Here is a 27,519-nt window from a genome sequence, read left to right as displayed (position 1 = left end):
ATATCAAATTGCTGTCACTGCCAAATTTCCTTTTTAAAAATTTTCTTTTAGTCTGGGTGCAGTGGCTCATGCCTGTAATCCCAGCACTTTGGTAGGCCAAGGTGGCAGATCACTTGAGATCATGAGTTCGAGATCAGCCTGGCCAACATGGTGAAACCCCACCTGTACTAAAAATACAACAATTAGCCAGGCTTGGTGGTGTGTGCCTGCAGTCCCAGCTACTCAGGAAGTTGAGGCAGTAGGAACTGCTTGAACCCGGGAGGTGGAGGTTGCAGTGAGTTGAGATCACACCACTGTACTCCAGCCTGGGTGACAAAGCGAGTCTCCATTTCAAAAAAACAAAAACGAAAACAAATACAAAAAAAGTCTTCAAAAAAAAAAAGAGAAAAATTGGTTGTTTGAATCAGTATCCACACATTGCATATGGATATGTTTCTTAAATCTTTTATAATCTACAGATTTCTTCCCCTCTTTTTCTTTAAATTATAATTTATGTGTTATTCTTATTATTTAGTCTTTTCAAATAATAATTATTATTTTTTTTGAGACTGAGTCTTGCTCTGTTGCTCAGTCTGGAGTGCAGTGACACGATCTCAGCTCACTGCAACCTCCGCTCCCTGGGTTCAAGCAATTCTCCTGCCTCAGCCTTCCTAGTAGCTGGGATTACAGGTGTGTACTACCGTGCCCCGCTAATTTTTGTATTTTTAGTAGAGACAGGGTTTCGCCTTGTTGGCCAGGCTGGTCTCGACTCCTGACCTCAAGTGAGCCACCTGCCTCTGCCTCCCAAAGTGCTGGAATTACAGGCGTGAGCCACCGCGCCCGGCCCAAATAACTATTTTTATATAAACACCAAACTTGGGAACTTTCATTTCTACTGTGCCAGCTTCATAAACTCTTCATAAAGAATTCCATTGTCAACTGTAGCTCATCCCTCCATGCTCCTCCTACCCCTCTACACACCCTGCTAACAGAATCAGTTGTTCAAGAAACATTAAGTACCTCTACACACCCTGCTAACAGAATCAGTTGTTCAAGAAACATTAAGTACTAACAGATACTATGCTAGATACTGCTAATACAAAAACAACTATAACAATTAAAACATTAAAAACTATTTAATGAGAGGTTACTATATACCTGACACTGTTATAAAAGTTTTTACATTAATTAACTTACAAGTTGTAAAACTCTACTAGGTCAGTAATACTATCATCTTTATTTAACAGATGAGAAGATCAAGGAACAGAGAGTTAAGCAACTTGCCCAAGGCTACCCACTTAGTGGTAGAGCCAGGGATGACACACTCAGACAGAGGGACAACGAAATCCCTGCTCTTCATCCGTGACCACACTGCCTGTAGGAGAGGTTAAGAAATTTATTTGTGCCGCAGGAGGCAAACATACAGACGATGTAGAAGTGAAACACTTCTTCACTTGGCTTTAGGGCGTCACATTACCCTGGCTTTCCTTTCCCCTGACTAGCTGCTCTTTTAATGATTCTTTCTCATCTCTTCAACTTGCTAACATCTTGTAGGATCTCTTCTCCTTTCTTTTTTTTTTTTTTGAGACGGAGTCTCGCTCTGTTGCTCACACTGGCATGCAGTGGCATGATCTCGGCTCACTGCAAGCTCCACCTCCCAGGTTCACGCCATTCTGCTGCCTCAGTCTCCCAAGTAGCTGGGACTACAGGCGCCCACCAGCACACCCAGCTGATTTTTTGTTAGCCAGGATGGTCTCTATCATCTGACCTCGTGATCCGCCTGCCTCGGCCTCCCAAAGTGCTGGGATTACAGGTGTGAGCCATCGCGCCCGGCCTAGCTGTTTCTTGATGAAATGAAACTCAGGCATAATTCCTCTAAATTATGAAATAATAACTATTTTTATAAATATGTAAGCTTCTTACCGACATATACCTTTTTTTAATAAAAATACCTTTTTTGATCAATTTCTTGTTGCTGTTTAACACGTTTGTTCTCAAATTCACGAATATTTTCCACACCAATTTCTTCACAGAAGTGTTGGAAGATATCATCTTCTACCTTTTAAATTATTTTTAAAAAATAGATTTAATAAGCAATTTTAAGAAATATATAATTTTTTTTGTTTGTTTGTTTGAGACGGAGTCTTGCTCTGTGGCCCAGGCTGGAGTGCAGTGGCACGATCTCCACTCACTGCAAGCTCCGCCTCCCAGGTTCACGCCATTCTCCTGCCTCAGCCTCCCATGGAGCTGGGACTACAGGCGCCCGCCACTGCGCCTGGCCAATTTTTTTTTGTATTTTTAGTAGAGAAGGGGTTTCTCCATGTTAGCCAGGATGGTCTCAATCTCCTGACCTCGTGATCCGCCCGTTTCGGCCTCCCAAAGTGCTGGGATTACAGGCGTGAGCCACCATGCCTGGCCAAGAAATATATAATCTTAAATACAAGTTTTTCCCTCCAAGATTTTCCTGAATCAGGCCAAAAACTAATCTCACCAAGCATTACTATATTCTGAGAAGCCAATACTTTCTTTTCCTTTAATTCCATAAATTATGCCCATCTACTTTCAAATCTCTTATTCGAAAAAACTAAGAAAGCTCATAACTGGCCTTATTAAGTGTTTTGGCTTTATGAGTGTTTAGTATAAAACTGGAAGAATTCCATTTACTTTAGACCCACCAAAATATAACATTCTACATAAGTAAAGAAAAGATTCTTTATGTATGAGTAATACAATGGCACCTTTGCCAGTATAATAACAAGTGGAATGAGGCATAGAATTAAGAATGAAAAAGATTTGGAAAAATTAGAATGGGGAAATTCAACAAAGTAAAATTTAACCTCAATGTTTTAAAGCTCTGATTTTATGTATAATTATAGGATGAGAAAGACCAATTTTAAGAACAGAATATTTTAAAAACTTCCAGATTGTAGTTGAATATACATTAAATATGAATGTGATATGACTGATGCAGTAGTAAGCTACAATTAGCATGACTAGATAATCCAAGTCATAGAAAGTTACAGTTATAAACATAAAAACCCACAATATGCTGTACTGGCTAGGAAATATTTTGACATGCTCTGTTCAGGGGCATTGATATACATCCAGAGGATGGTTACCAGAGCTGGTCTTAAATCCATGGTAATGTGAAATGAATAAAGAAACTAGGGCTATTTAACCTGGAAAAGAGATAACTAATTAGGAAGCACAAAAAGTGTGGTTCCAAATCATGTGGTAAAGATCAGGCCTAAAAGCAACGGGTGGAATTAATAGAGCGGGGGTATAACAAATCACCTTCTATACAAAAAAAACTAGCCGGGCGTGGTGGCGGGCGCCTGTAGTCCCAGCTACACGGAGGCTGAGGCGGGAGAATGGCAGGAACCCGGGAGGTGGAGCTTGCAGTGAGCCGAGATCGCGCTACTGCACTCCAGCCTGGGCGACACAGCGAGACTCCGTCTCAAAAAAAAAAAAAAAAAAAAAAACCAAAAAAAAAAAAAACAATCACCTTCTAAGGATCAGAGATACCCCACAGTGGAATGAATTAAATCAGAAAGTTTCTGTCCCTCTATAAGCAGAAGCTAGGTGACCAAATTTTTATTGTCCTAGAGCCAAGTACTGTGCCTGACACAGAATAGGTGTTTTAAAAATAACTACTGAGTGAATAAATAACTTTAAAAGATAAGCTGAATGACAGTTCTTTCCCTCACAGTATTAGGGAAGTGGGAGAAAAGAATGAGACTATAATTTTCACAATGGGTAAGGAGAGGTTGGAGTGCAGAGGAGAGTAGGCACAGGTCATTGTCTCTTGAGGTGAGCAACAGAGGTTCTCAAAAAACACAAGGAAATTAATTGGCAAACCAAAAAACTTAGCTTACAACACTGTTGTTTCTGATAGGGCACTGTTACCTATCAACCTTTGCTTTAGCATATATTTAAGAAGCCCTAAATCTAGTATCTGGTCTAGAACTACATATACCACTTAGGAATAAATATAACATTTATGACCTTATCTATCTTTTCTTGAAATTCTTTAATTCTTCGTTGTCGTTCCTTTATTCCTTCACTCAACATAGTACATTGAGACTCAATATTTAGTAGTTCACTTTGTAGCTGAGATTGTTCCTAGCAACAAAAGAGAAAATTTTTTTTTAACATGGCTGTTTTAGCTTTATATAGTGAAGCCAAAAATGTGATAGGTATCTTTTAGAATAAAAGAAGAATCTATGAGATAAGATGAATTCACCTGGATAAAAGATTAAATACCACAAATAATTAAGGGACTATAATATAATCTCAATCATGGGATAAAGTATCTAAAAATTGGCCAGGAGTGGTGGCTCTAATCCTTGGGAGGTCAAGGTGGGCAGATCACCTGAAGTCAGGAGTTTTGAGACCAGTCTGGCCAACATGGTGAAACCCCATCTCTACTAAAAAAATACAAAAATTACATGCCTGTAATCCAGCTACTCAGGATTCCTACTGAGGCAGGAAGAGCACTTGAACCTGGGAGACGGAAGTTGCAGCAAACAGAAATAGAGCCACTGTACTCCAGCCTGGGTGACAGTGTGAGACTCTGTCTCAGAAAAAAAAAAGTATCTAAAAATTCTATGTTCTGGGTCAAGTGCCCAGCATATTTTATGTAAATCTGTATTACCCGGTAAAAAGCAACAAGGTGCTTCTTTTTAATCATCTCCAGTTCATTCTGTGAATATTTGAGTCGTGTTTGAGTTCCTTGTACCAGGGTCTGTATTTGTTTCAAATCTGTTTCTTTGCGGAGTGTCTTCATTAAATCCTAAAAAGAAAGAAAAATATGAGAATATTTTATGATAGAAAAGCACTTTCACTTTTCAAAGTGCTTTCATATGTAATAATTCACTGATTTTTACATACCACCACACCCATGCCTTACCTCCCTTTCCTCTGATAAGAGACTGGGCAATTAAGTACATTAGTGATCTGGAGTAACTAAAACGCCATACAGCTTCCTCAAAAAAACTAACATTGCTTAACAGGAAAGAATTGGGAATGGAAAATGAAGAGGGGTGTGTATATTCCATCCAACACAGTTAAAAGGATCTTGTAATTGCCTCGTTTTTAGTGCATCTTTACCTTTTGGCTTGCCTCCCTCATTCCCTTCTTCTTTCACTCACCTTATGCCTCAACCAAATTAACTCCTTCAGACACTCCCTCCCATTGACTCCAGGTTTTTTTTTTTTTTTGAGACTGAGTCTTACTCTGTCTCCCAGGCCGGAGCGCAGTGGTGCGATCTCTGCTCACTGCAAGCTCCACCTCCCGGGTTCACGACATTCTCCTGCCTCAGCCTCCCGAGTAGCTGGGACTACAGGTGCCCGCCACTACACCTGGCTAATTTTTTGTATTTTTAGTAGAGATGGGGTTTTATCATGTTAGCCAGATGGGCTCGATCTCCTGACCTTGTGATCCACCCACCTCGGCCTCCCAAAGTGCTGGGATTACAGACGTGAGCCACTGCGCCCAGCCAACTCCAGGTCTTTAGATAAACTCTTTCAACCAACTGCCAAGCAGAAACTCTGAATCTACCTATAACTTGGAAGTGTTTTCTCCAACCCCAGCTCCCAGTTCTCCTCCTTTCTAGACTTAACCAAGGTACATCTGACATGTATTGACTGATGTCTTAAGTCTCCTAAAACATATAAAACCAAGCTGCAGCCTGGTGACCTGGGATACACGTTCTCAGGACCTCTTGAGGCGGTGTCACGGGCATGTCCTTAACCTTGGCAAAATAAACTTCTAAATTGATTGAGACCTGTCTCAGATACTTTTGGTTTACAGTAAGATAGGGCACAAAATTACTTTCTCCAGATATGCTGATACCATTTATTAAATAATATATCCTTTTCTCACTGAACTGAAACATCATCTTTGCTGAACATTAATTATTAATTGTTAAGTATACTGGTCTCTATTTCTGGAGTTCCTGTTGTTTCATTAACCTGTAAGATACCTGTAAACAGCTATATCTTGAATTTAGTAAGATTACCATAACTTCTAATCTTGAGGCTTTAGGCAATCAAGTTCACAGGCAGTAAGGTTTGTTTTGGGAAAGGACTGTTACTTTGTTTCAAAGCTAAACTATAACCTAACTTCCTCCCAAAGTTAGTTTGGCCTATCCCCAGGAATGAACAAGGACAGCTTGGAGGTTAGAAGCGAGGTAAAGTCAGTTAAGTCAGATGTTGTTTTTCACTGCCTCAGTTAAAATTTTGCAATGGTGGTTCCATAACTTTAAATGATGACTATTGCAGTTTTCATAAACAATCTAGGTAAATGATTAAAATAATTAGGCAAATGTGATGGGATAAATACTTGTAGACAAACTCATAATTTGGAATCTAAAGTTATATTAAATAATAAATATTTCATTATTTGGGTATTTTCCAATAAAAATATATTGTAGGAAAACATTCTAAAAAAAAAAGAGGTGTCTATTTCAAAAAGGTAAACAATTTTTGTCTAATTCAAAGCTTATTTAAGGGTTATATATAAAACAAGGTAAAAGGACTCAGAAAATAAGAGAGAAGAAAGTTATAAAAATAGAGGGTTTTTTTTTTTTTTTTTGGTAAGAAAGCTTAAAGAGAAATAATTTTATATGAGAAAGAATCTTGTATGGTAAATTTAGTCCTAGAATAAAATGACTGGTTGTTTAAGAAAAAGCAATGTTCTGGACAAACCAGAAAGTTCAAGCATATCGTGAATGGTCTGTGTAAGTCACAATAAAAGGATTTATAGAAAAAAACCCAAAAAACCTTTACATGATCAAGTTGTCTCTAATTAAAGGGAAATTATAATGGTCTTTCTAGAGATTGGGCTTGATGTAAAAAAAATTATTCTTGCAACATTATATACAAATAATCAGGCCAAGTATAATACAGCATTCAGTCCAACCATAACTTGTCTTTAGTAAAAATAGAAAATTGGAGAGAGAAAAATTATGTTTCAAAAACTAGAACACTTGTTAGATTCTAGTCTTGCCTAATGTTTTTGAATTTTTACAGTTTGGACCAAATTCTAATTTTTCGTGGTTACAAGTCTTCAAAATAATGTTTTCAATTTTTTCCTTCTTTTTTCCCCATTTTTCCTAATGTGGAGTCGCTGAAAACTAAGCTGTGCTTTTCGTAAAGCCCTACGAACTGAAGCTAGACAACTTAAATTTCAGAAGAAAATAACAGCAACCTATTTACATATATAAGCCACTTTCATACCTGCCTACTAATGTATGGACTTCAGAGTAATGTGACCTATATCGATTTTCCAGGATTGTTCTTTTGTTTCTTGTTGTTCTTCCTTCCTTCCCCTATTTTCACAGGACATGAGAAAATCAGCTTTCCTAGTAACTTGGAACCTACCCGTCTAGAAATAAACCATCCTAGCCATGAGAGATCAGATGAAACCTGAGACTAGAGACTCATTTTCCTCTAAAATGCTTTCACCAAAAGATTTTTAAAAAGAAAAGGGGGGAAATGTGAAAGGAAAATAAATCTTGGGGCTCCAAAATCACTAAGCTAAAGGGAAAAGTCAAGCTGGGAACTGCTTAGAGGAAACCTGCCTCCTATTCTATTCAGAGTCAACCCTCTGCTCACCAAGATAAATGTATATCTGACTGCCTCCTTTGGAGAGGCTTCATCAGAAACTCAAAAGAATGCAACCATTTGTCTCTTATCTACCTATGACCTGGAAACCCCCTCTCTGTTTCAAGTTATCCTGCCTTTGCTTCCAGTTGTCTTGCCTTTTCCAGACCGAACCAATGTTCATCTTACATGTTGATTGATGTCTCATTTCTCCCTAAAATGTATAAAACCAAACTGTGCTCTGACCACCTTGGGCACATGCTGTCAGGACCTCCTGAGACTGTGTCATGGGTGTGCGTCCTCAACCTTGGCAAAATAAACTTTCTAAATTAACTGACACCTGTCTCAGATATTCAGGGTTCACACTTCCAAGACTACATTGAATAGTGGTAACAGATAACTGTCTATTTATTGATTTTAACTAAAATGATTTCAGTGTTTTCACCATTTAAGCAATTATTTCTGTTCAAGAGCTATTTATTTTATTTAAATAATTTCCACTAATGTGTCTTTTCCTTAGTATTTTAATTAGGTCTGGCTGCTGAATTTTATCAAATGCCTTTTCTACACATGATGACATGACTTTTTTCCTGCCTTTAATTCATTAATATAATGGATTATGATGATCATTTAAACACCCATGTATCTGTGAAATAAATTCTATCGAGTCAGATGTATTATTTTACTACAGTGCTCAATTCTCTAATACTGACATTTTATTTAGATATTATATATTTATACTCATAAGGGAAGTCAGTTTTTAGTTTTATTTTTTGTACTATATATTATTTTATATTAAAGTTATACTACCTTTATAAAATAAGTTGGAAAGTTTCCATCTTTTTTATATATTACATAAAACGAAGCTGTAAACTCATCTGGTCCCAGAGGTTATTTTTGGTTTTTACTTGTGGTAAAACATACATAACATAAAATTTACCATCTTTACCATTTTTATTTGGCTAGTCAAGCATAGTTGTGAGATCTTTACCATTTCTAAGTATACAGTTCAGTAGTGTTTAAATATATCCACATTGTGTGCAAGCAATTTCCATATCTCTTCATCTTGCAAAACTGAAACTCTGTCTCAATTAAACAACAACTCATTCTCCCCTTCTCCAGCTACTGGCAACAACTGGTCTCCTTTCTGTCTCTATGAATTTGACTATTCTAGGTACCTCATGTTAGTGTAATCAGACAGTATTTGTCCTCAAGTTTCATCTATGTTATAGCATATGTCAGAATTTCCTCCCTTTTTAATGCTGAATAATATTCCATTGTATGTATATACTACATTCTGTTTATCTATTCATCTGTGGATAGACACCTGGATTGCTTCTACCTTTTGGCTATTGTGAATAATGCTGCTATGAACATGAGTGTATAAATCTCTTTTTGAGACCCTGCTTTCTTGTTTTGGGTATATGCCCAACATATTCACAGGTTCTGGGGTGACAAAAAAAAAGAATTGCAGGATAATATGGTAATTCTATTTTTAATTTTTTGAGAAGCCATCATACCATTTTCCATGATATGATATATACCAAATTCCTGAAGCCTTTTTTCAGTGTAGATCACAGTGGCATTAAATATATATATATATATTTTTTTCTTCACACAAAACTAGTTAGACTGATGCCATTAATCAATAATGCATCTAATTTTCAGCTCCTTAGTACAGTGGCTTTTATCCTCATGCTTGCTTTTCCTTTGGTGCAATATTGCTGCTGCATCTTGACTGCGTTGCAGTCAGGAGGAAGAAATGCAGAAGATAACACCAAAACTTTCACTTATATCTCACTGGCCAAAACTGTCACATGGCCAGCCCTAGCTACAAGGCAACGTGTGAAATTAAGTTGTTTTTGTTTTTCACAATCTTGTAATAGAGTCTAGAAAGGAAGGAAACTGTGGATGGGGATTAGGCCAGCAAACCACACCACTGCCTGCCTTTTCAAACATTTCACCTTTTTTCTGTTCAATCTTGGTAATTTATATTTTCAAAAAAAATATCCATTTCTTCCAAATTTTCAATTTTTAAAACCATACAGTTATTTGCATGTAGGATTATTTTAAAATTATTTTAATGTTTTCATTCCTGATCATGTATGTTTGCTTCTAGCTTTTTTTTTCCTTCATTAGGATTGCAGAGTTTATCTAGTCTTTCAAAAGCACTAGTTTTAGATTTGCCCCTTTTCTATTTTGAGTTGTTTTCTACTAAATTAATGTCAGCTTTAAAAAAATTTCCTAGCCTGGGTACAGTGGCTCATGCCTGTAATCCTAGCACTTTGGGAGGCCAAGGCAGGCCGATCATGAGGTCAGGAGTTCCAGACCAGCCTGGCCAGCACGGTGAAACCCTGTCTCTACTAAAAATACAAAAAATTAGCTGGGCACAGGAGTGCGTGCCTATAATCCCAGCTACTTGGCAGGCTGAGGCAGGAGAATTGCTTGAACCCAGGAGGCAGAGCTTGCAGTGAGCCGAGATCACCCCACTGCACTCCAGCCTGGGCAACAGAGTGAGACTCTGTCTCAAAAAAAAAAAAAAAAAAAAAAAATTTCCTTGTATAACTTTTGTTATTTTATGGGTATTCTAATTTCTTTTATTTTAAAATAGAGATGGGGTCTTATCATGTTGTCCAGGCTGGTCTCAAACTCCTGGACTCAAGTGATCCTCCTGCCTTGGCTTCCCAAAGTGCTGAGATTACAGGCAAAAGCCACCATGCCTGGCCAGTTGTTCTAATTGCTTTCCTTTTTTTTTTTTTTTTTGAGACAGGGTCTCTTTCTGTCACCCAGGCTGAAGTGCAGTGACATGATCACTGCTCACTGCAGCCTTGACCTCCCAGCCTTAAGTGATCCTCCTGCCAAGTAGCTGGGACTATAGGTGCGTGCCACCACTCCCGGCTAATTTTTTAATTTTTAATTTTTTGTAGATAAGAGGTCTCACTGTGTTGCCCAGTCTGTGGTTCCTCTAATTTTTTTAAAAGTGACTAATAAGTTCCCTTATATTTTTTCTTTCTTCTTTAGTAATGTAGGCATTACTTGATTACATCCTCTTGATGTAGCTTTTACTGTGTCTCAAAGATAATGGTAGGAAGTATATTCCTATTCATCTTTTTTGAAATATTTTGTAATTTGCCTCTGGATTACTTCCTTAATTCCAAAACTATCTACATTTCTTAATTTCTACAGAGACAAATAGTATTTTGGTCACTATTTCTTGTTTCATTAAATTATGATCAAGGTGACCTATAAAAAGCTCTCCTTTTAAAAAACTATTGAGGTTTCCATTGTGGCCAAGCATATGATCAATTTTCATAAATGTTTAATAGATATTTTTAACAGTATCTCACATTTATTGAGCACTTATTGTTCTATGCAATTTACATTTATTAACCAACTTAATCCTCTTAACAATGCTATGAAATAGATGTTATTATTCCCATTATACTGATGAGGAAACTAAAGCATAAAAGCATGTAACTTACTCAGAAGTCACTCTGCTGAAATGTTGCACTATATTTTTATTTTTATTAAGAAGTAGTTTAAAGCCTTCTTTTTCCTAATTCAACCAAACTAAACACTTAACCTTTCCTTCTAAGAGTGATTTTCCAACTCCTGAGTTATCTTTTCCATTCTATTTAAAAAATTAGTATTACTCTAAATATTAATATTTAGGTGCTATGTCCTGCAAACAGATTTATAATGGAAATCTTTGTCTTATGTTACATATAATCTTCTTTATTCAATTAAATTATAAGTACTTACTGAAAGCTTACTACACACAAGGATTTTTAACCTTTAAGTTCACATTGTCTGATATCACTACTTTTGTTTTCTTTTTGTTTGCATTTGTCAGGTGAGCATCCAATTATTTTTCAACATTCAGGTTTTTTTGTTTTCCTTCTTTTTTTTTTTTTTTTTTTTTTTTTTTGAGGCAGAGTCTTGCCTTGTTGCCCAGGCTGGAGTGAAGCGGCATGATCTCAGCTCACGGCAACCTCTGCTTCCCAGTTCAAGCTATTTCTCCTGCCTCAGCCTCCCGAGTAGCTGGGCCTACAGGTGCGCGCCAACACGCCCAGCTAATTTTTGTATTTTTAGTAGAGACAGGGTTTCACTATGTTGGCCAGGCTAGTCTCGAGCACTTGAACCCCTGGCCTCAAGTGATCCACCCACCTCCGCCTCCCAAAGTGTTTGGATTACAGGTGTGAGCCACCACGCCCAGCCTCAACATTCAGTTTTAAAATGACTTCTTGTAAATAACACTCACTTTTTAATCTGAGTCTTGATCTTTTAATGGGAGACTTAAATCCACTCATGTTTACCATAATCACTGACATACAAAAATTTCATTTCTTCCATCTTACTTTGGTTTTATTCTTTTCACTCATTTTTATTGGTTTTCTATTTGTCCCTGTGTTAGCTTGGTATTCTTTCTAACACTCTAGTCCCTCCTGTCCCCCTGTGCCCCATATACATACAGTCTTTAGAGTATTTTAACTTCCTCTCCTCACAGATGAAACCTTTGGAACACACTGACCTTTCTCTCCACTTCTAATTCCTTGACTTTGCTGAGTTAGTTTAGCACTATTCGTTTATTATAATTAGGTCTATCCTAATTCATGTGTTGCTTAGAGTACTTTCCTTTTTCTTTTTACTTTTTTTTTTGAGAAAGATTCTTGCTGTAGAGTGAATTCTTGGCTGGAGCGCAGTGGTGCAATCTGGGCTCACTGCAACCTCTGCCTCCTGGGTGCAAGCGAGACTCCTGCCCCAGCCTCCCAAATAGCTGGGTTCACAGGTGCAGGCCACCACACCCAGCTAATTTTTGTATTTTTTGTAGAGACAGGGTTTCACCATGTTGGCCAGGCTGGACTTAAACTCCTTCCTGGCCTCAAGTGATCCACCAGCCTCAGCCTCCCAAAGTGCCGGAATTACAGTTGTGAGCTATTGCTCCCAGCCATTTGGAGTATTTTCTCTAGTATTTTTGTCATATGGAGTATGTGGATGACAATCTCTGAATTTGCTTATTGGCAGATCCTTGAAAGGTAAATAATACCTAGGTTGTAGTCCTCTTCCTTTTAGCTATTACTCCATAGTCCCATCCAGTTTTGCAGTCTGATACGAGCTTTTTTTATTGCTGTTTAAACATATAAGGAACTTTTCTTGAAGGGCAGGTAGCTTAGCATTGCTTCTATGACCTACAGGTTAAGGAGTTACACGCAGATCTGTGTTACTGTGCGCCCTTTCTCACCAAACGTACATGAACTCTGTGTGTCCTTTCAACTGGTCAATTAAAAGTTGATCCTTACAGAAATTTTCTTCTTTTTAATTTTTTTCCTTCTCTGTGTTCTTTTCCTCCTTTCAAGAATTTACTAGTTTCACATCAAGTTTCCTGAGTATATCTACTAAGTCTCTATTTTCCTCACACTTCATCTTTGTAATTTTGTTACCCTGAGATGCTTCTTCCACTTAGTCTGCCAGGTTACAAATTTGGTTCTCAGCAATGACATGTTTTCCTTCAATTCATCTGCTACATTTTACAGTTAAGAAATATGCTTTTGGCCAGAGGTGGTGGCTTATACCTATAATTCCAGCACTTTGGGAAGCCAAAGTGGGAGGACTGCTTAAGGCCAGGAGTTCAAGACCAGCCTCGTCAATATAACAAGGCCCTGTCTCTACAAAAAAAAAAAAAAAAAATTGCAGGCCCTGATGGTACACCCCTGTAGTCCTATAGCTATTTGGGTGGCTGAGATGGGAAGGATCCCTTGAGCCCAGGAGTTCAAGGTTATACTGAGCTATGATGGCACCACTGCACTCCAGCCTGGGTGATGGAGCAAGGACTGCCTCTTTAAAAAACAAACAAACAAAGAAGTACTTTTTTTTTTGGAGATGGGGTTTCGTCCTGTTGGCCAGGCTGGTCTCGAACTCCTGACCTCAGGTGATCAACCCGCCTTGGCCTCCCAAAGTGCTGGGATTACAGGCGTGAGCTACCATGCCTGGCCAGAAGTACGTTTTTTAGTCCTAGAAAATCTTTTTGTGCGTTGGGGATTGGCAGGGGAAGGATGACCCTATACTAAATTTCCTTAATGTTCCGTTACTTTCTTGTTCAAGTTGTTGCCTGGCTCCTAGAACACCTCAGATACATTTATGTATTTCTTTCAGCACTGAGGACCATGTCTGAGTATTAAAGTCCCCGAAATCACAGCACCCCACAAGGATTTTCTATACCTGAGGGTCAGTGATTATAACAGAAGACTGTTAGTACCACCCTGAGACAGAGACTACCCTGAGGCAGAGGAAAAGATATCTCTCTGGTATCCCTGGACTCTTCCAAACTCAGGAATAGGAAGGCCACAAATTTCCTACTAAGCTAATATTTAGCTTCATGGGGTTCAAGAAGATTAGGCATCCTCACATGGGACAAATGTTTAACTTACCCCCAGATTCTGCTACGTCCTGATTCTTACCCAAGCACTCTTCACATCAAAAGAGAGGAAGCCCTATATCAGCTTTTCCCAGCAGCCTCCCTCAGAACCCAAGACATCATTCCCACCTAGCTGCCACCTGGTTCAGGTTGTGACACACAGATGGAACTTTAGCATGGACATGGATGGAAAGCAAGATTGACTTTAAGTTGGTATCTTCCCAGAACTTTCTCTGTGCCTAGGCCTAAATTTGTTAAAGTCTTTAAAAGCTGAATATTTCTACACCTTAGATTAAAACATAAAATGTAGTCTTATGCTTCAGAAAAAGATGAAAATTAGTCAAGTAACCTTGCCAAAATAAGTGCTTGAATCAACCAAGGAGGAAAACTAAATAGAAACAATAAATAAATAATCTGGAAGCATTCTATATTGATTTAGCAACTGTAAACTTGGCTTCAATAAATGAGGGAATTACAATATTCAACAAATTATACTTTTGTAAAATGGTAAGTCAGTCGGTAAAAATAAAGCGGGGTCCCCAGTCATCAAAATAAATTCCAGATAAATAAAAAATATAAATGTTAAAAACACAAAAGCATTAGAAGGAAGCATTATTGAACTTCTTTTGTGATCTTCAGAAAGAATTAGGTCTTCCTAAGCATAACACATCCTAAAATCCAGAAGTTATAAAAGATTAATAAATTTGGCTACATAAAGATTAAAAACACACATATGACAAAAAGAACAAAGTCAATGTCAAAGAGATACTCAGCAATTAAAAAGGAATAACCTTTTGATACACACATGAATCTCAACAATACTAAGTGAAGAAAACATAACACAAAAGACTACTGACTGTATCAATCCATTTATGTGGAAGTCTAGAAGAGGAAAAACTATAATGAGAGAAAGTAGATTGGGTTGTGAGGCCCCAAAGGGTCCAGAAGAGGGGACTAACTAAAAGGAACCCAAAGGAATTTTGGGGGGTGATGAAAATGTTCTGTATCATGAGTGCAGTGATGGTTATGTGACTATGTACATTTGTCAAAACTTACTAAATTATACTTAAAATTGGTGACTGTTATGGTATATAAATTATATTCCAACTGAAGCTGACTAAAAAGTCAAATGAAAAATGTTTACGGCCGGGCGCGGTGGCTCAAGCCTGTAATCCCAGAACTTTGGGAGGCCGAGACGGGCGGATCACGAGGTCAGGAGATCGAGACCATCCTGGCTAACACGGTGAAACCCCGTCTCTACTAAAAAATACAAAAATCTAGCCGGGCAAGGTGGCGGGCGCCTGTAGTCCCAGCTACTCGGGAGGCTGAGGCAGGAGAATAGCGTAAACCCGGGGGGCGGAGCTTGCAGTGAGCTGAGATCCGGCCACTGCGCTCCAGCCTGGGCGACAGAGCGAGACTCTGTCTCAAAAAAAAAAAAAAAAAAAAAAGAAAAATGTTTACAACACATATGACTAAGGACTAATTTACTTAATACAAATAATTCTTGAAATAGTAATAAAATAAGGAACAATGTACTAGAAAAATGTGCAGAGAAAATAAGCAGTTCACAGAAGGAAAAATTACAGAGGACCATTAAATTCATGAGGAAATGCCCAACCTCAATTATATTTTAAGAAATGCCTATCAGGCCAGGCACAGTGGCTCACAACTGTAATCCCAGCACTTTGGGAGGCCCAGGCAGGCAGATCACCTGAGGTCGGGAGTTCAAGACCAGCCTGATCAACATGGAGAAACCCCATCTCTACTAAAAATACAAAATTAGCTGGGCATGGTGGCACATGCCTGTAATCCCAGCTACTCAGGAGGCTGAGGCAGGAGAATCACTTGAACCCAGGAGGCGGAGGTTGTAGTGAGCCGAGATCACGACATGCCACTCCAGCCTGGGCAACAAGAGAGAAACTCCATCTAAAAAAGAAAAAAAAAAAACTTGCTGCAAACACTATAGTAACAATCTATTATAAAACAAAGAAAATAGGAAAAATAATACATACGCTTGCACACACCAAGAAAATTTCTGGAAGCTATGTATCAAACTGCTTAGTAAATACCACTGAGATATAAGGAAGAGAGTAAGGGAAAGATTTTTATTTTGTATTTTTACTTCATTCTGCATTATTTCAATTCTTAAACTACAGAAATGGTTATTTATAAAAAACCCACCTAGTTTAAAAACACAATTATTCTACTTAATATATTACAACTTTTATGGCATGGATTTACCTTTAGCTCTTGGATTTTCTGGCTTTGTCTGTCTCTTAGATTCTTTAACTCTTTCTCATCCCAGCATCTAGCCTTGTATTTTAAGTCACTTGACCCTCCAGAGATCACTCCAGATTTTAAAAATAATGTTCCATCAAGAGTTACTGTCTGTAAAATTAAAAATATTTTGCCCTGGAGAAATGTACACAAAGATACAAATAAAAACATACTGTGGCAATTTTAAAGTTAAGAAGAAAACAAATGAGAAAAGACACTTACTGAACTTTACTAATAAAATATCTAGTTTATGAAGAGACCCCAAACAATAAACAAAGCACAAATTTAAAATCCATTTTACTAAGGTCCAAAGCAATTCTAGGCAATAAATTATTGATTTAGTCTTATATCAATATCTGAGTTGGTTCCAATTTTTCCTGTTATACACAATGATTCAGTGAATAAAGCTTGTACACACATCATTTCATACACATGTAAGTTAATCTACATGCTAAGTTCCTCAAAGGTACAAGTGAGAGAACTGCCCTTCACAGAACTGGTATAAATTTAAGTTCCCACAACAGTGAACAGAAGAATCTCTTTCCCCATGAAATGTTACTAAACATTTTGATGTTGGTCAATCTGACAGGTGAAAATAGTACCTCAGTGTAATTTTAATGGGTATTTTCCATATGAGTGAGGTTGCATTTCCATGTTTAAGAATCATTATAGGCTGGGCGCGGTGGCTCAAGCCTGTAATCCCAGCACTTTGGGAGGCCGAGACGGGTGGATCACGAGGTCAGGAGATCGAGACCATCCTGGCTAACCTGGTGAAACCCCGTCTCTACTAAAAAATACAAAAAACTAGCCGGGCGTGGTGGCGGGCGCCTGTAGTCCCAGCTACTCGGGAGGCTGAGGCAGGAGAATGGCGTGAACCCAGGAGGCGGAGCTTGCAGTGAGCCGAGATCGCGCCACTGCATTCCAGCCTGGGCGACAGAGCCAGACTCTGTCTCAAAAAAAAAAAAAAAAAAAATCATTATATTTCCTTTTATGAAAACAAGTTTGTTCATATCCCTTGCCCATTTTCCCACTATATTACTGTTCTTTTCCACAGTGATTTGTAAGAACATCTGCTCTTCACTATGAGCTACAAATATTTTCCCCAGTTTGCCATCTTTCTTTTGGTTTTTCTTATGGTAGTCTTTGCCATGCAGAAACTCTTTGTTAGGTGAATTCATTCATCTTTTATAGCTTTTGGGTTTTTTTTGTCATATTGGAAAAGCCTTCCTGTCTCTGAGATTAAGAAAAAATTTCCCAGGCCAGGAGTGGTGGCTCATGCCTGTAATCCCATCACTTTGGGAGGCCAAGGCAGGCGGATCACTTGAGGTCAGGAGTTTGAGACCAGCCTGGCCAACATGGTGAAACCCCATCTCTACTGAAAATACAAAAATTAGCCAGGTATGGTGGTGGGCGCCTGTAATCCCAGTTACTTGGGAGGCTGAGGCACAAGAATCGCTTCAGCCTGGGAGACAGAGGTTGCAGTAAGCAGAGATCGCACCACTGCACTCCAGCCTGGGTGACAGAGCAAGACTCCATTTCAAAAAAAAAGAAAAGAAAAGAAAAGAAAACATTTTCCATGGTTTCTCTTAGAAATTGTATGGTTTTACTTTTTACATTAACATTTCTCATTCATCTGAAATTTATCCTGATACAAGGAATGAGGTTTAGATTAACTATATTTTATTCCAGGTGGTACCCAGCAAAGTGGTACCCTGTACTTTATTTGCTATTGTTTAATATGTGCAATTTTGGAAAAAATAATATTTTCACAAATTTTCCAGCTACTTACTGACATTTTTCTGGGTCTGTTTTTTGCTTCACCATATTAAAAGGGCACAGTACAAATAGATCTTTCTATAATATATGTTTTAGAGTAACAACCAACCAGTCTACAGAAGAATAAAATAAATAATTGTATCTCCGGTTAAGGGAAACAGATAGAAAAATTACATATATGTAAAGAGATTCAGGATTTTTAACTTTTGTTACATAAATTTTTTAAATATGTAAAAACTGAGTTATCACTAAAATATGGTGACCAAACTATAGCTAGCAGAATTGATGTAATTCATCTTTGTAGTTTATAGATACTGTATGTATTTATATATACTATAGTTTACAAATAAACCAAAATATTTAATACTACTTGCAATGTTTGACTAAAGAAAATTCTAAAACATGGTATCAAGTATATAGAAAACCAAAAGCACAAATTGCAGATGATTCACCAGGTGATATCTGTGAAAATGTGACATCTATCCAACGGTTTGACCCAATCTAAAATAGAGAAAATTCTTCCAAAGTTCCTGAGATAGAGTTAAGATACAAATAAGATACACCTGATTAAAATTTTGAACTACTGATAAAAATAAGATACAACCTAAAGGGGTAAAGATGTTATTGTGAACAATATAGAAACCATAAATATTTGTTATATGAAGGAATAAGCAATCATATCTTCACATGACTTCTTTGACTACACAAATCTTCAAACATCAATTCTATGAAATATATAAATATAAAAAGTCAATGTTAGTGTAGTTAATTAGGCAGCAAAATAAGGAAAACAATAACTACACTAGCTTAAATTTAACATGTAGAATTCAACGACAGTGATTACATTATGCTTAAGATTATTGATCAGACACAGCAAAATGTATGAAAAATTAATCATATTACGTAAGTCAATAAATTTAACACTGGAAATCTTCGTGTCTCATTAAGAAGTGCCTGTTTGTGTTAATTTGCAATTCTGGACATTCCAGATTGAATGTGTTAATTGACTAGTAAGTAATAAAATTACTACCAGTTTTTGAGGGCTATTTGCCAGGCACTATAATAGCATTTTTCATGTTATTACTTAATTTAATTCTCATAACCCTAGAAAACAGGTAATATTATTTCCCCAATTTTAGATGAGAAAACTAAAACTACAGGTTTACAAACTTCCCTAAAGTCACATAATTAGTTACTAAGTAGCATCACTGGTCTTACTTTATAGCTTACATACCCTTAAGTATTATGTTATACTTCATCGTAAATGTAGTTTTTTAAAAAAAACTACATCAGATTGAGTTTAACATTGCTCAACTAAATACAAATATAACTAAATACTCTCTATTCAACTGAGAGTAAAATAGTACCTACTTTTAAGACCAAAATTATTCCCTCAAGATACCTGTATTTAGTAATCTCATTTCAACTGTATTTTCTAGAAATTCAAATATGTTAAACCTTGAATATGCAAAAGGACAGTTAGTATCTCCACTAAAGTATGGAAGAATTAGCCCACAGTGTAAAATAAATACCCAAAATCTTTCCTGGTATTCAAAACCACAGGTACTATATCCAGCGTTCCATGTAAGATTCAACAACAACAACAACTAACTGCTTTAGGATATTATTAAAATAAATCTAATTTCCAAAATATAATTTATGATGTTGAGAAATGCTATAAGGGTTTTTTTTCTAAATTCAACAGAAAATTATAAAAACCACTGAGGCCATAACCACCTTAGGTTCTATGTTGGCTCTCTTTAGAAAAAAGAACATATAAAACGCATATATAAATATTTGTGTTTGTGTATGTTAGTCATATAAATACTACTTCAACTTATCCAAAGATGTGATCCAAGCCTCTTTTCTTACTTTCCGTCTTTCAGGTCCATCGAATGCAATATGCCTTGCTTCTTCCACAGTCTCACAAACAAGACCATTTCCACACACAAACTGAATCACTTTCTTCAGCTGCGGAAACTGAGTCTTTATGACATCAATCACCATTTTACAGCCTTTAAGTTCCCTTAATCTTTCGTTGATTGGCTTGATCTAAAGGGTTTTAAAATATTTAACATGTTAGACACACTGAAATAAAAACCAAATGTTCATTATATTCTTTCTCACAAAACACATATACGTATGACAGCAAAAGATTAACAGTATGTACCCAGCCGGGCATGATGCTGACGCCTGTAATCCCAGAATTTTGGGAAGCCGAGGTGGGCAGATCACTTGAGGTCAGGAGTTTGAGACCAGCCTGGCCAACATGGTGAAACCCTGCCTCTACTAAAAATACAGAAAAATTAGCCAGGCATGGTGGCACATGCCTGTAATCCCAGCTACTCAGGAGGCTGAGGCAGGAGACTTGCTTGAGCTTGGGAGTTGGTAGTTGTAGTGAGCTGAGATAGCACTACTGCACTCCAGCCTAGGCGACAGAGTGAGACTCCATCTCAAAAAAAAAACAAGACAAAAAACAAAACAAAACAAAAAAACAGTATGTAATTACACACCATAAAAGACTGATAAGAACATGAGGCCGGGTGCGGTGGCTCAAGCCTGTAATCCCAGCACTTTGGGAGGCCGAGACGGGCGGATCACGAGGTCAGGAGATCGAGACCATCCTGGCTAACACAGTGAAACCCCGTCTCTACTAAAAAAAAAAAAATACAAAAAACTAGCCGGGCAAGGTGGCAGGCGCCTGTAGGAGAATGGCGTAAACCCAGGAGGCGGAGCTGGCAGTGAGCCGAGATCTGGCCACTGCGCTCCAGCCTGGGCGACAGAGCGAGACTCCGTCTCAAAAAAAAAAAAAAAAAAAAAAAAAAAAAAAGAACATGATGAACTACATCCCACCATGGGTTTTGGTAATATTTTTTAAAAACAAAAACTTCATCAAAAGCCAGAAGACGTAATTTCCAGTTTCAACTCTGTCACTAACTAGTCAGGATAAAACAATGTATAGGAAGTGTTCCACAAGACACTTTCAAAATCATAAAATCTAGTGGAAAATAATGCCCATTTATATATGTGTCAAGAGAGCAGCAAAACACTATGGAATTTTAAAAAACCGCTTTTGGGCCAGGCGTGTAGCTTACGCCTGTAATCGCAGCACTTTGGGAGGCTGAGGCAGGTGGATCACCTGAGCTCAGGAGTTCAAGACCAGCCCAGCCAACATGGTAAAATCCTGTCTCTACTAAAAATACAAAAATTAACCGGGTGTGGTGGCAGGCACCTGTAATCCCAGCTATTCAGGAGGCTGAGACAGGAGAATTGCTTGAACCCGGGAGGTAGAGATTGCAGTGAGCAAAGATTGCGCCATTACACTCTAGGCTGGGCAACAAAGAGTGAGACTCTGTCTCAAAAAACAAAACAAAACAAAAAAACACAAAACACTTTCGACTTAAATGATCAGGAAAGCCTTCAGACCTTCTTAGTCATGACTTTTAGGTTGGGTTTACAACAGATCACAAAAGTGTCTACAATGTATTACCAAAATCCAGCAAGTATGATCTCACTTTTTAATAAAACAAACAAAACAAAGAAGAAAACGTATATACAACCAAAATGTGTGTGTGTACGTGTGTGTATATACACTTGGGAATATATAGTTATATAAATTGAGCATATGGAAGCAATCTAAAGTTGTTACTATTAAGGAATCAGGCATTATGAAGGGGTAGGAGTATTCCCTTTATATTTGATACACTTCTGTATAAGATTTTTTAAAAAAATGAGTTTGTATTGAAAAGAATCTCAAGTGAGAAATAAGTAAAACAGGATTCTAACAGGCAGATGAGTTGGGGTAAAGAATTTCAGTGAGCAGAAGGTAACAACAGTGTGGAAATACAAAAGGGAGGTCTGGACCATGAGTAGCACCAGCCAGTATTCGCTGAGCCCCTCCTCCGTGCAGATCTTATGCCAAGTGCTTTACATGTAACAACTCCTTGTAGTAATCCAATAAGGTAAGAACTAATTCTTCCATTTCCACACATGGAAAACTGATACTCAGAAAAATTAAGAATAGGCCAGGCGTGGTGGCTCACACCTGTAATCAAAGCACTTTGGGAGGCTGAGGCGGGTGGATCACCTGAGGTCGGGAATTTGAGACCAGCCTGACCAACGTGGAGAAACCCCGCCTCTACTAAAAATACAAAAAAAAGAAAAAGAAAAAGCCGGGTGTGGTGGCACATACCTGTAATCCCAGCTGCCCGGGAGGCTGAGGCAGGAGAATTGCTTGAACCCGGGAGGCAGAGGTTGCAGTGAACCAAGATCACGCCACTGCACTCCAGATTGGGCGAAAGAGCAAGACTCCGTCTCAAAAAAAAAAAAAAGAAAGAAAGAAAAAAGAAAAATTAAGAATAAATTAGTAAGAGCTAATTAGAAGTAGGGCTGAGATTCAAACTCAGAGCAGTCTAGCTCTAAGGCATGTGCTCTCAACTACTATGAAGACTGCCTGCAATTCAGGGTCTTGACTGGTGAACCAAAGAGAACATTTTCTTGAGTAGTCAATGAATAATCACTGAAGGACACCAATCATGCATGATATGACAGAGTTCCTGCTTCACGAATTTAGACTCAGGATATGTCAAGGTATCTCAACACATACCTCAAGGCTCCAAATTTAGCCTCTTCCACAAAGAGCTAACACACTGGGTCAAATATTTACAATTAAGACTGAATTGGCATTTCACCAACAGACCATACATCTTATCCATTTCCTATACTTTGCTATATAGGACAAAATACATTGCTGGCTAATAGGTAGAGTGGTGCACTGCTAGTGCAATGAAATCAAAGGTAGAATTCTGTAAAAACTAGATAAGGAAGAAATGATACGATGTCAAGAAAGAGAATAGCCACTTGATATTATTCTTTGCTTGCCAATATATTTAACACCAGCTATTTAAATGATTGCCTAACTGACATACAAGCTACAATTTTTTTCAATCACTATCATAGTTTTAGGCAATAAGATCATTCTTTAAAAGACAAGATTTTTATCACTATAAATACCAGGCATTACAAAGTTCTTACATCAAGGTAATCTAGAGCGAGGAATGTCTCAGGTTCAGCTCTTTCCTCTTTCAGAAATCGAATACAATCTTTTGCTACCTTTTCAGAGGCTACAACAATGGCAATAATGTACCGGCCAAAAAGTTTAGTAACAGCCAGCTGGTATTTCTTATGAATAGGATGACACAGGTCAAGTAGTCTTCCAAACTTAGCAGGTTTCGAAAAAGGAGAGAAAAATAGATATATTAGACTGACATATATAATTCATTGTTTTCTAATGTAACAAAGTAGCACAGACAAAAACTAATTTTACAAAATTACATACATCATAATTAATAGAGTTTTATTCAAATAGATCTAAGTTTCATTATGCAATGTCCATCTAGCTACGTAACACTTCATTTAAAAAAAGAGTAATAAAGAGTGACTAGCCTTACCAAAATATTAAAATAGTTTCTAAAACTACATGATTAAATACTAATATATTCCCTTATCTATTAAACAAGAATCTATAAGGGACCTGCTATTGCAGGTACTGAGCTAGGCGCTGGATAAAACATTAATGAACAAAGTAGATACCTTCTGACTTCACAGAATTTTCACTCTAGTGAGGAAGATATAAATAATCAATAATCACATGTATGTACAAAATGGAGCTAGACACTGACAAAGTAGAGAGTGCTCTGAGAATATTTAACAGGGACCAGGTTGGCATAAGAAGTCTAGGAAGGATTTCCAGCTGGGCGCGGTGGCTCACACCTGTAATACTAGCACTTTAGGAGGCTGAGGCAAGCAGATCATGGGGGCAAGAGATCGGGACCACCCTGGTCAATGTGGTGAAACCCTGCCTCTACTAAAAATACAAAAATTAGTTGGGCGTGGTGGTGTGCGCCTGTAGTTCCAGCTGCTCGGGAGGCTGAGGCAGGAGAATCACTTGAACCCAGGAGGCGGAGGTTGTGGTGAGCCGAGATCACGCCACTGCCTCCAGCCTGGCGACAGAGCAAGACTCTATCTCAAAAAAAAAAGAAAAAAGAAAAAAGAAAAGTCGAGGAAGGATTTCCACGAAGTGTTACTTGATCTGAGACCTGGAGAATGGTCAAGAATGTATTAGATTGAAGTTCAAAAACTTTACTAGAAAATGTTTGGATGTCAAGCATCATGTATCAGTGGTCTCTAGAATATCTGAAGGTTTAATTTTCTGTCTTTGGACTCCTTCCTCCATTTGTTAGGTTCTACTTCAAGAATACCATTTTCCTATGATAAAACATCACTGTCTTTGCTCTGTTTAAATATCTTTGACTTTTTCTTCTCCATTAATTTGTGATTATCTCAAGCCTTTCTTCAGGGTCAATAATTTGATTTTCAGTTGTGTAATCTATTAATATTTGCTACCTTTTTTTGTTTTTTTTTTTTTAAAGAGATGAGGTCTTGCTATGTTGCCCAGGCTGGTCTCAAACTCCTAGGTTCAAGCTATCCTCCTGCCTCAGCCTCTGAGTAGCTGAAACTAGGTGCACACCATCACGCCTGGCAGCTACTTCTAATTTATTAACATTTCCTGCTATTAATGCTTCTAATTTGTTAATTTGTCTACGTTACTTATTACTTACATGCTAACTATAATTATTCAGTAATAATGCCTATTCTTGATTTGTTTTCACAGCTTACATTTTCCTTTTTATCTTATTGTTTTACCTCATATTTGAATCTAGTTTCATGCAAAACATTTACAGGGGATTTTGTTCTGTAACCTTCTAGACTGGGCTCTTTGACTTCTAAATGTTTTTAAATAGTTTCTTCCTCTTTGTTATTATATGTACCTATAGCTGCCAGAGTGATTCTTTTCACTTTGCTTATGTTTAATGTGAGTAGCTCTGTTCAGATCTTTGATTTGCTATGGTGGATAATTATCTTAATTCCTTTTCTCACAGAACTGAGACAATTACCTACTCTGAGCAACAGTTGATAGAGTAAGTATTTCCTATTCTGTCTGCTTTCTTGTAAGGGATTGGGTTGTAGGGGCAAGTGAGAACTCACCTAAGACTTTTTAAGAACACACTTCATTTAAGTACCTGAATTGTCTCTCATTGGAGTTTTTAATTAATATCCCATACCAAGTTCTTCTACCTTGAGGGAGGAGGACAAATCCCATCTAGAAAACAGGGCTTCAAAATGGCCTCCCAATTGTAAAGCCCTAGTGAGACCTAGGGTCTTCACTCTCATTAGAGAGCATATGAGCTTCACATTCCCCAATTCACCAGTGTTTTTTTGTTGTTTTTTTGTTTTGTTTTGTTTTTTGTTTTTTTGAAACAGAGTCTCACTCTGTCACCCAGGCTGGAGCACAATGGTGCAATCTCAGCTCACTGCAACCTCTGCCTCCCGGGTTCAAGCAATTCTCCTGCCTCAGCCTCCCAAGTAGCTGGGATTACAGGTGTGCACCACCACGCTCTGCTAAATTTTTTGTATTTTTAGTAGAGACAGTGTTTCACCATGTTGGCCAGGCTGGTTTCAAACCCCTGACCTCAAGTGATCCATCCACTTCGGCCTCCCAAAGTGCTGGGATTACAGGAACCCAGTTCACCAGTTTTTAAATCTAACTCTCTCCAGTTAGAAGAGGAAAAGGAAACAAATACATGTGAGTTTGCTTCTTGCTAGATCAAGGAATACAAGGTGAGAATTCTCAGGAATTAGTCAACTCATCAGTTCAGCTTCTGTGGAGTTGAGAAAAAGCAATGCTATACTTCAATATTTTTTTTTAAATCCTAGATTATCACCATTTTCTAAAGTTTATGGCATCAGGTAGATTTTTTTTTTAACTAGTTGTGTGTGTGTGTGTGTGTGTGTGTGTGTGTTTTACTAGCTTTTGTCATTTGGATAGGAATTGGGGGATCCAGATTTTGTGACCTAGACTTACTCCTGCATCATTATCTGGAAGTCAAAACCAACATTTAAGAGTCAGAAAGTCAAAACAGACACTATAAAGGAGATGAAGATGGGTGGCCAGAGAGATAGGAGGAAAACCATGGAAGTGTGGATATGGAGGCCAATGGTAGATGTTTCCTTTTTTTGGGAGACAGTCTCACTCTGTCACCCAGGCTGGAGTGCAATGGTGTGATCTCAGCTCACTGCAACCTCTGCCTCCTGTGTTCAAGTGGTTCTCCTGCCTCACCCTCCAGAGTAGCTGGTACTACAGGCGCCTGCCACAAAGTGCAGCTACTTTTTGCATTTTTAGTAGAGACAGGGTTTCACCATGTTGGCCAGGCTGGTTTCAAACTCCTGACCTTAGCTGATCCACCTGCCTCAGCCTCTCAGAGTACTGGGATTACAGATGTGAGCCACTGCCCTGGTCAGTAGATGTTTCAAAATAGAGCAGTGGTTACCAGTTTCAAATGCTGAAAATAGGCCATATCATAAAATAAGGACTGCACAGTATACACTGATGTTAGTGACAAGAGGGTCAGATGCCACCTTGATACAAAAGGAAATAATCTTGTGATGCTGACACCCCAAGCAACAAGTGATATTGTATTTTGGCTAATGAAATACACTAGCAATACCGGATGCACAGTCATACTCAGAGAATAAAAATATGCCAATCATGTCTGCTGAAAAAATATTTCAAAAACAAATAAAATCATGAAAAACATGAGGTTCAAGGCTATGTGTCTGGGGGGCTCAGGTTACTTCACAGCATCCAAGTCCTTTTGGGGATACTGGCCACAATTTGAACTTTCTGAGTACTACGTTCATGTCATGCTTCTCCCCAATAATTACGTACCTACAGCTACTACCGGAAGTTTTACCCTAATCATTTACTGTTACATTTTAAATATAAAGAGTCAAACCCAAAATTTAAAGATGTCTAAAATAATATTGCTTTGTAATAATGGTAATATTTCTAATCCCAAATGAGAAGATACTGTTGTAAGCAAACAGCAAAGCTTAGTTTTTTTGTTTAAATTAACTATTCACTCTCATTACCACAGAATCTGGGTACAGCCTTTTAAGATGTTCCAGAACCTCTGCTCTCTTTTGCTGGCGTTTTCCCTCATGGGTATCAATCCCAGCGTTCTGCAATTCACTTCTAATAAGATTCAATTCTTCATTAACTTCAGACATTCTTGATTTTGTTTTTTCAATTTCATCCGCTAGGGTTTCCTCTTGCTGTTTTTTCTCTTTCAAGCAATCCCTACAAAATAACAACAAATTATATAGCAAAATGATAAACCAAAATTTAGGAATTACCAGGTACAACATACTCTTGTCTGGCATTGCAGGGGAATAGAGCAGTGCTCTATCAATTTTTAAAGGGTAAAAAATGCAATAAACCTGACACCAAACATGGGCAAAAAAGATTTTGCTCATTCTTCGTTGATTTGAAAAATGTGGCTGGGCCAGGTGGCTCACTCCCGTAATCTCAGTACTTTGAGAGGCTGAGTGGGTGGATGGCTTGAGTCC

General features: G+C 37.9%; 1 protein-coding gene and 1 long non-coding RNA gene across 2 annotated transcripts in view; one reads left to right on the top strand and one right to left on the bottom strand.

The window, feature by feature from the left end:
* Nucleotides 1–27,519, bottom strand: part of SMC1B (structural maintenance of chromosomes 1B) — a 66,718-nt gene that overhangs the window by 19,843 nt on the left and 19,356 nt on the right. The window contains exons 9-15 of the mRNA XM_033233610.1: nt 27,043–27,250; nt 23,086–23,271; nt 19,924–20,103; nt 16,240–16,386; nt 4,634–4,771; nt 3,985–4,101; nt 1,932–2,038 (exon numbers count right to left, since the gene is read on the bottom strand). Of these exons, the coding sequence (XP_033089501.1) occupies nt 1,932–2,038; nt 3,985–4,101; nt 4,634–4,771; nt 16,240–16,386; nt 19,924–20,103; nt 23,086–23,271; nt 27,043–27,250 (1,083 nt within the window). The remainder of the gene's footprint in view (nt 1–1,931; nt 2,039–3,984; nt 4,102–4,633; nt 4,772–16,239; nt 16,387–19,923; nt 20,104–23,085; nt 23,272–27,042; nt 27,251–27,519) is intronic.
* Nucleotides 1–27,519, top strand: part of LOC117096332 — a 49,265-nt gene that overhangs the window by 14,355 nt on the left and 7,391 nt on the right. The window contains exon 2 of the long non-coding RNA XR_004442456.1: nt 24,993–25,031. This is a non-coding gene — a long non-coding RNA (uncharacterized LOC117096332). The remainder of the gene's footprint in view (nt 1–24,992; nt 25,032–27,519) is intronic.

Source organism: Trachypithecus francoisi, unplaced genomic scaffold (assembly GCF_009764315.1).
Source record: "Trachypithecus francoisi isolate TF-2019V2 unplaced genomic scaffold, Tfra_2.0 Lachesis_group14, whole genome shotgun sequence".
NCBI classification, from domain to species: Eukaryota; Metazoa; Chordata; class Mammalia; order Primates; family Cercopithecidae; genus Trachypithecus; species Trachypithecus francoisi.
This window is presented reverse-complemented; position numbering and strand designations above follow the sequence as displayed.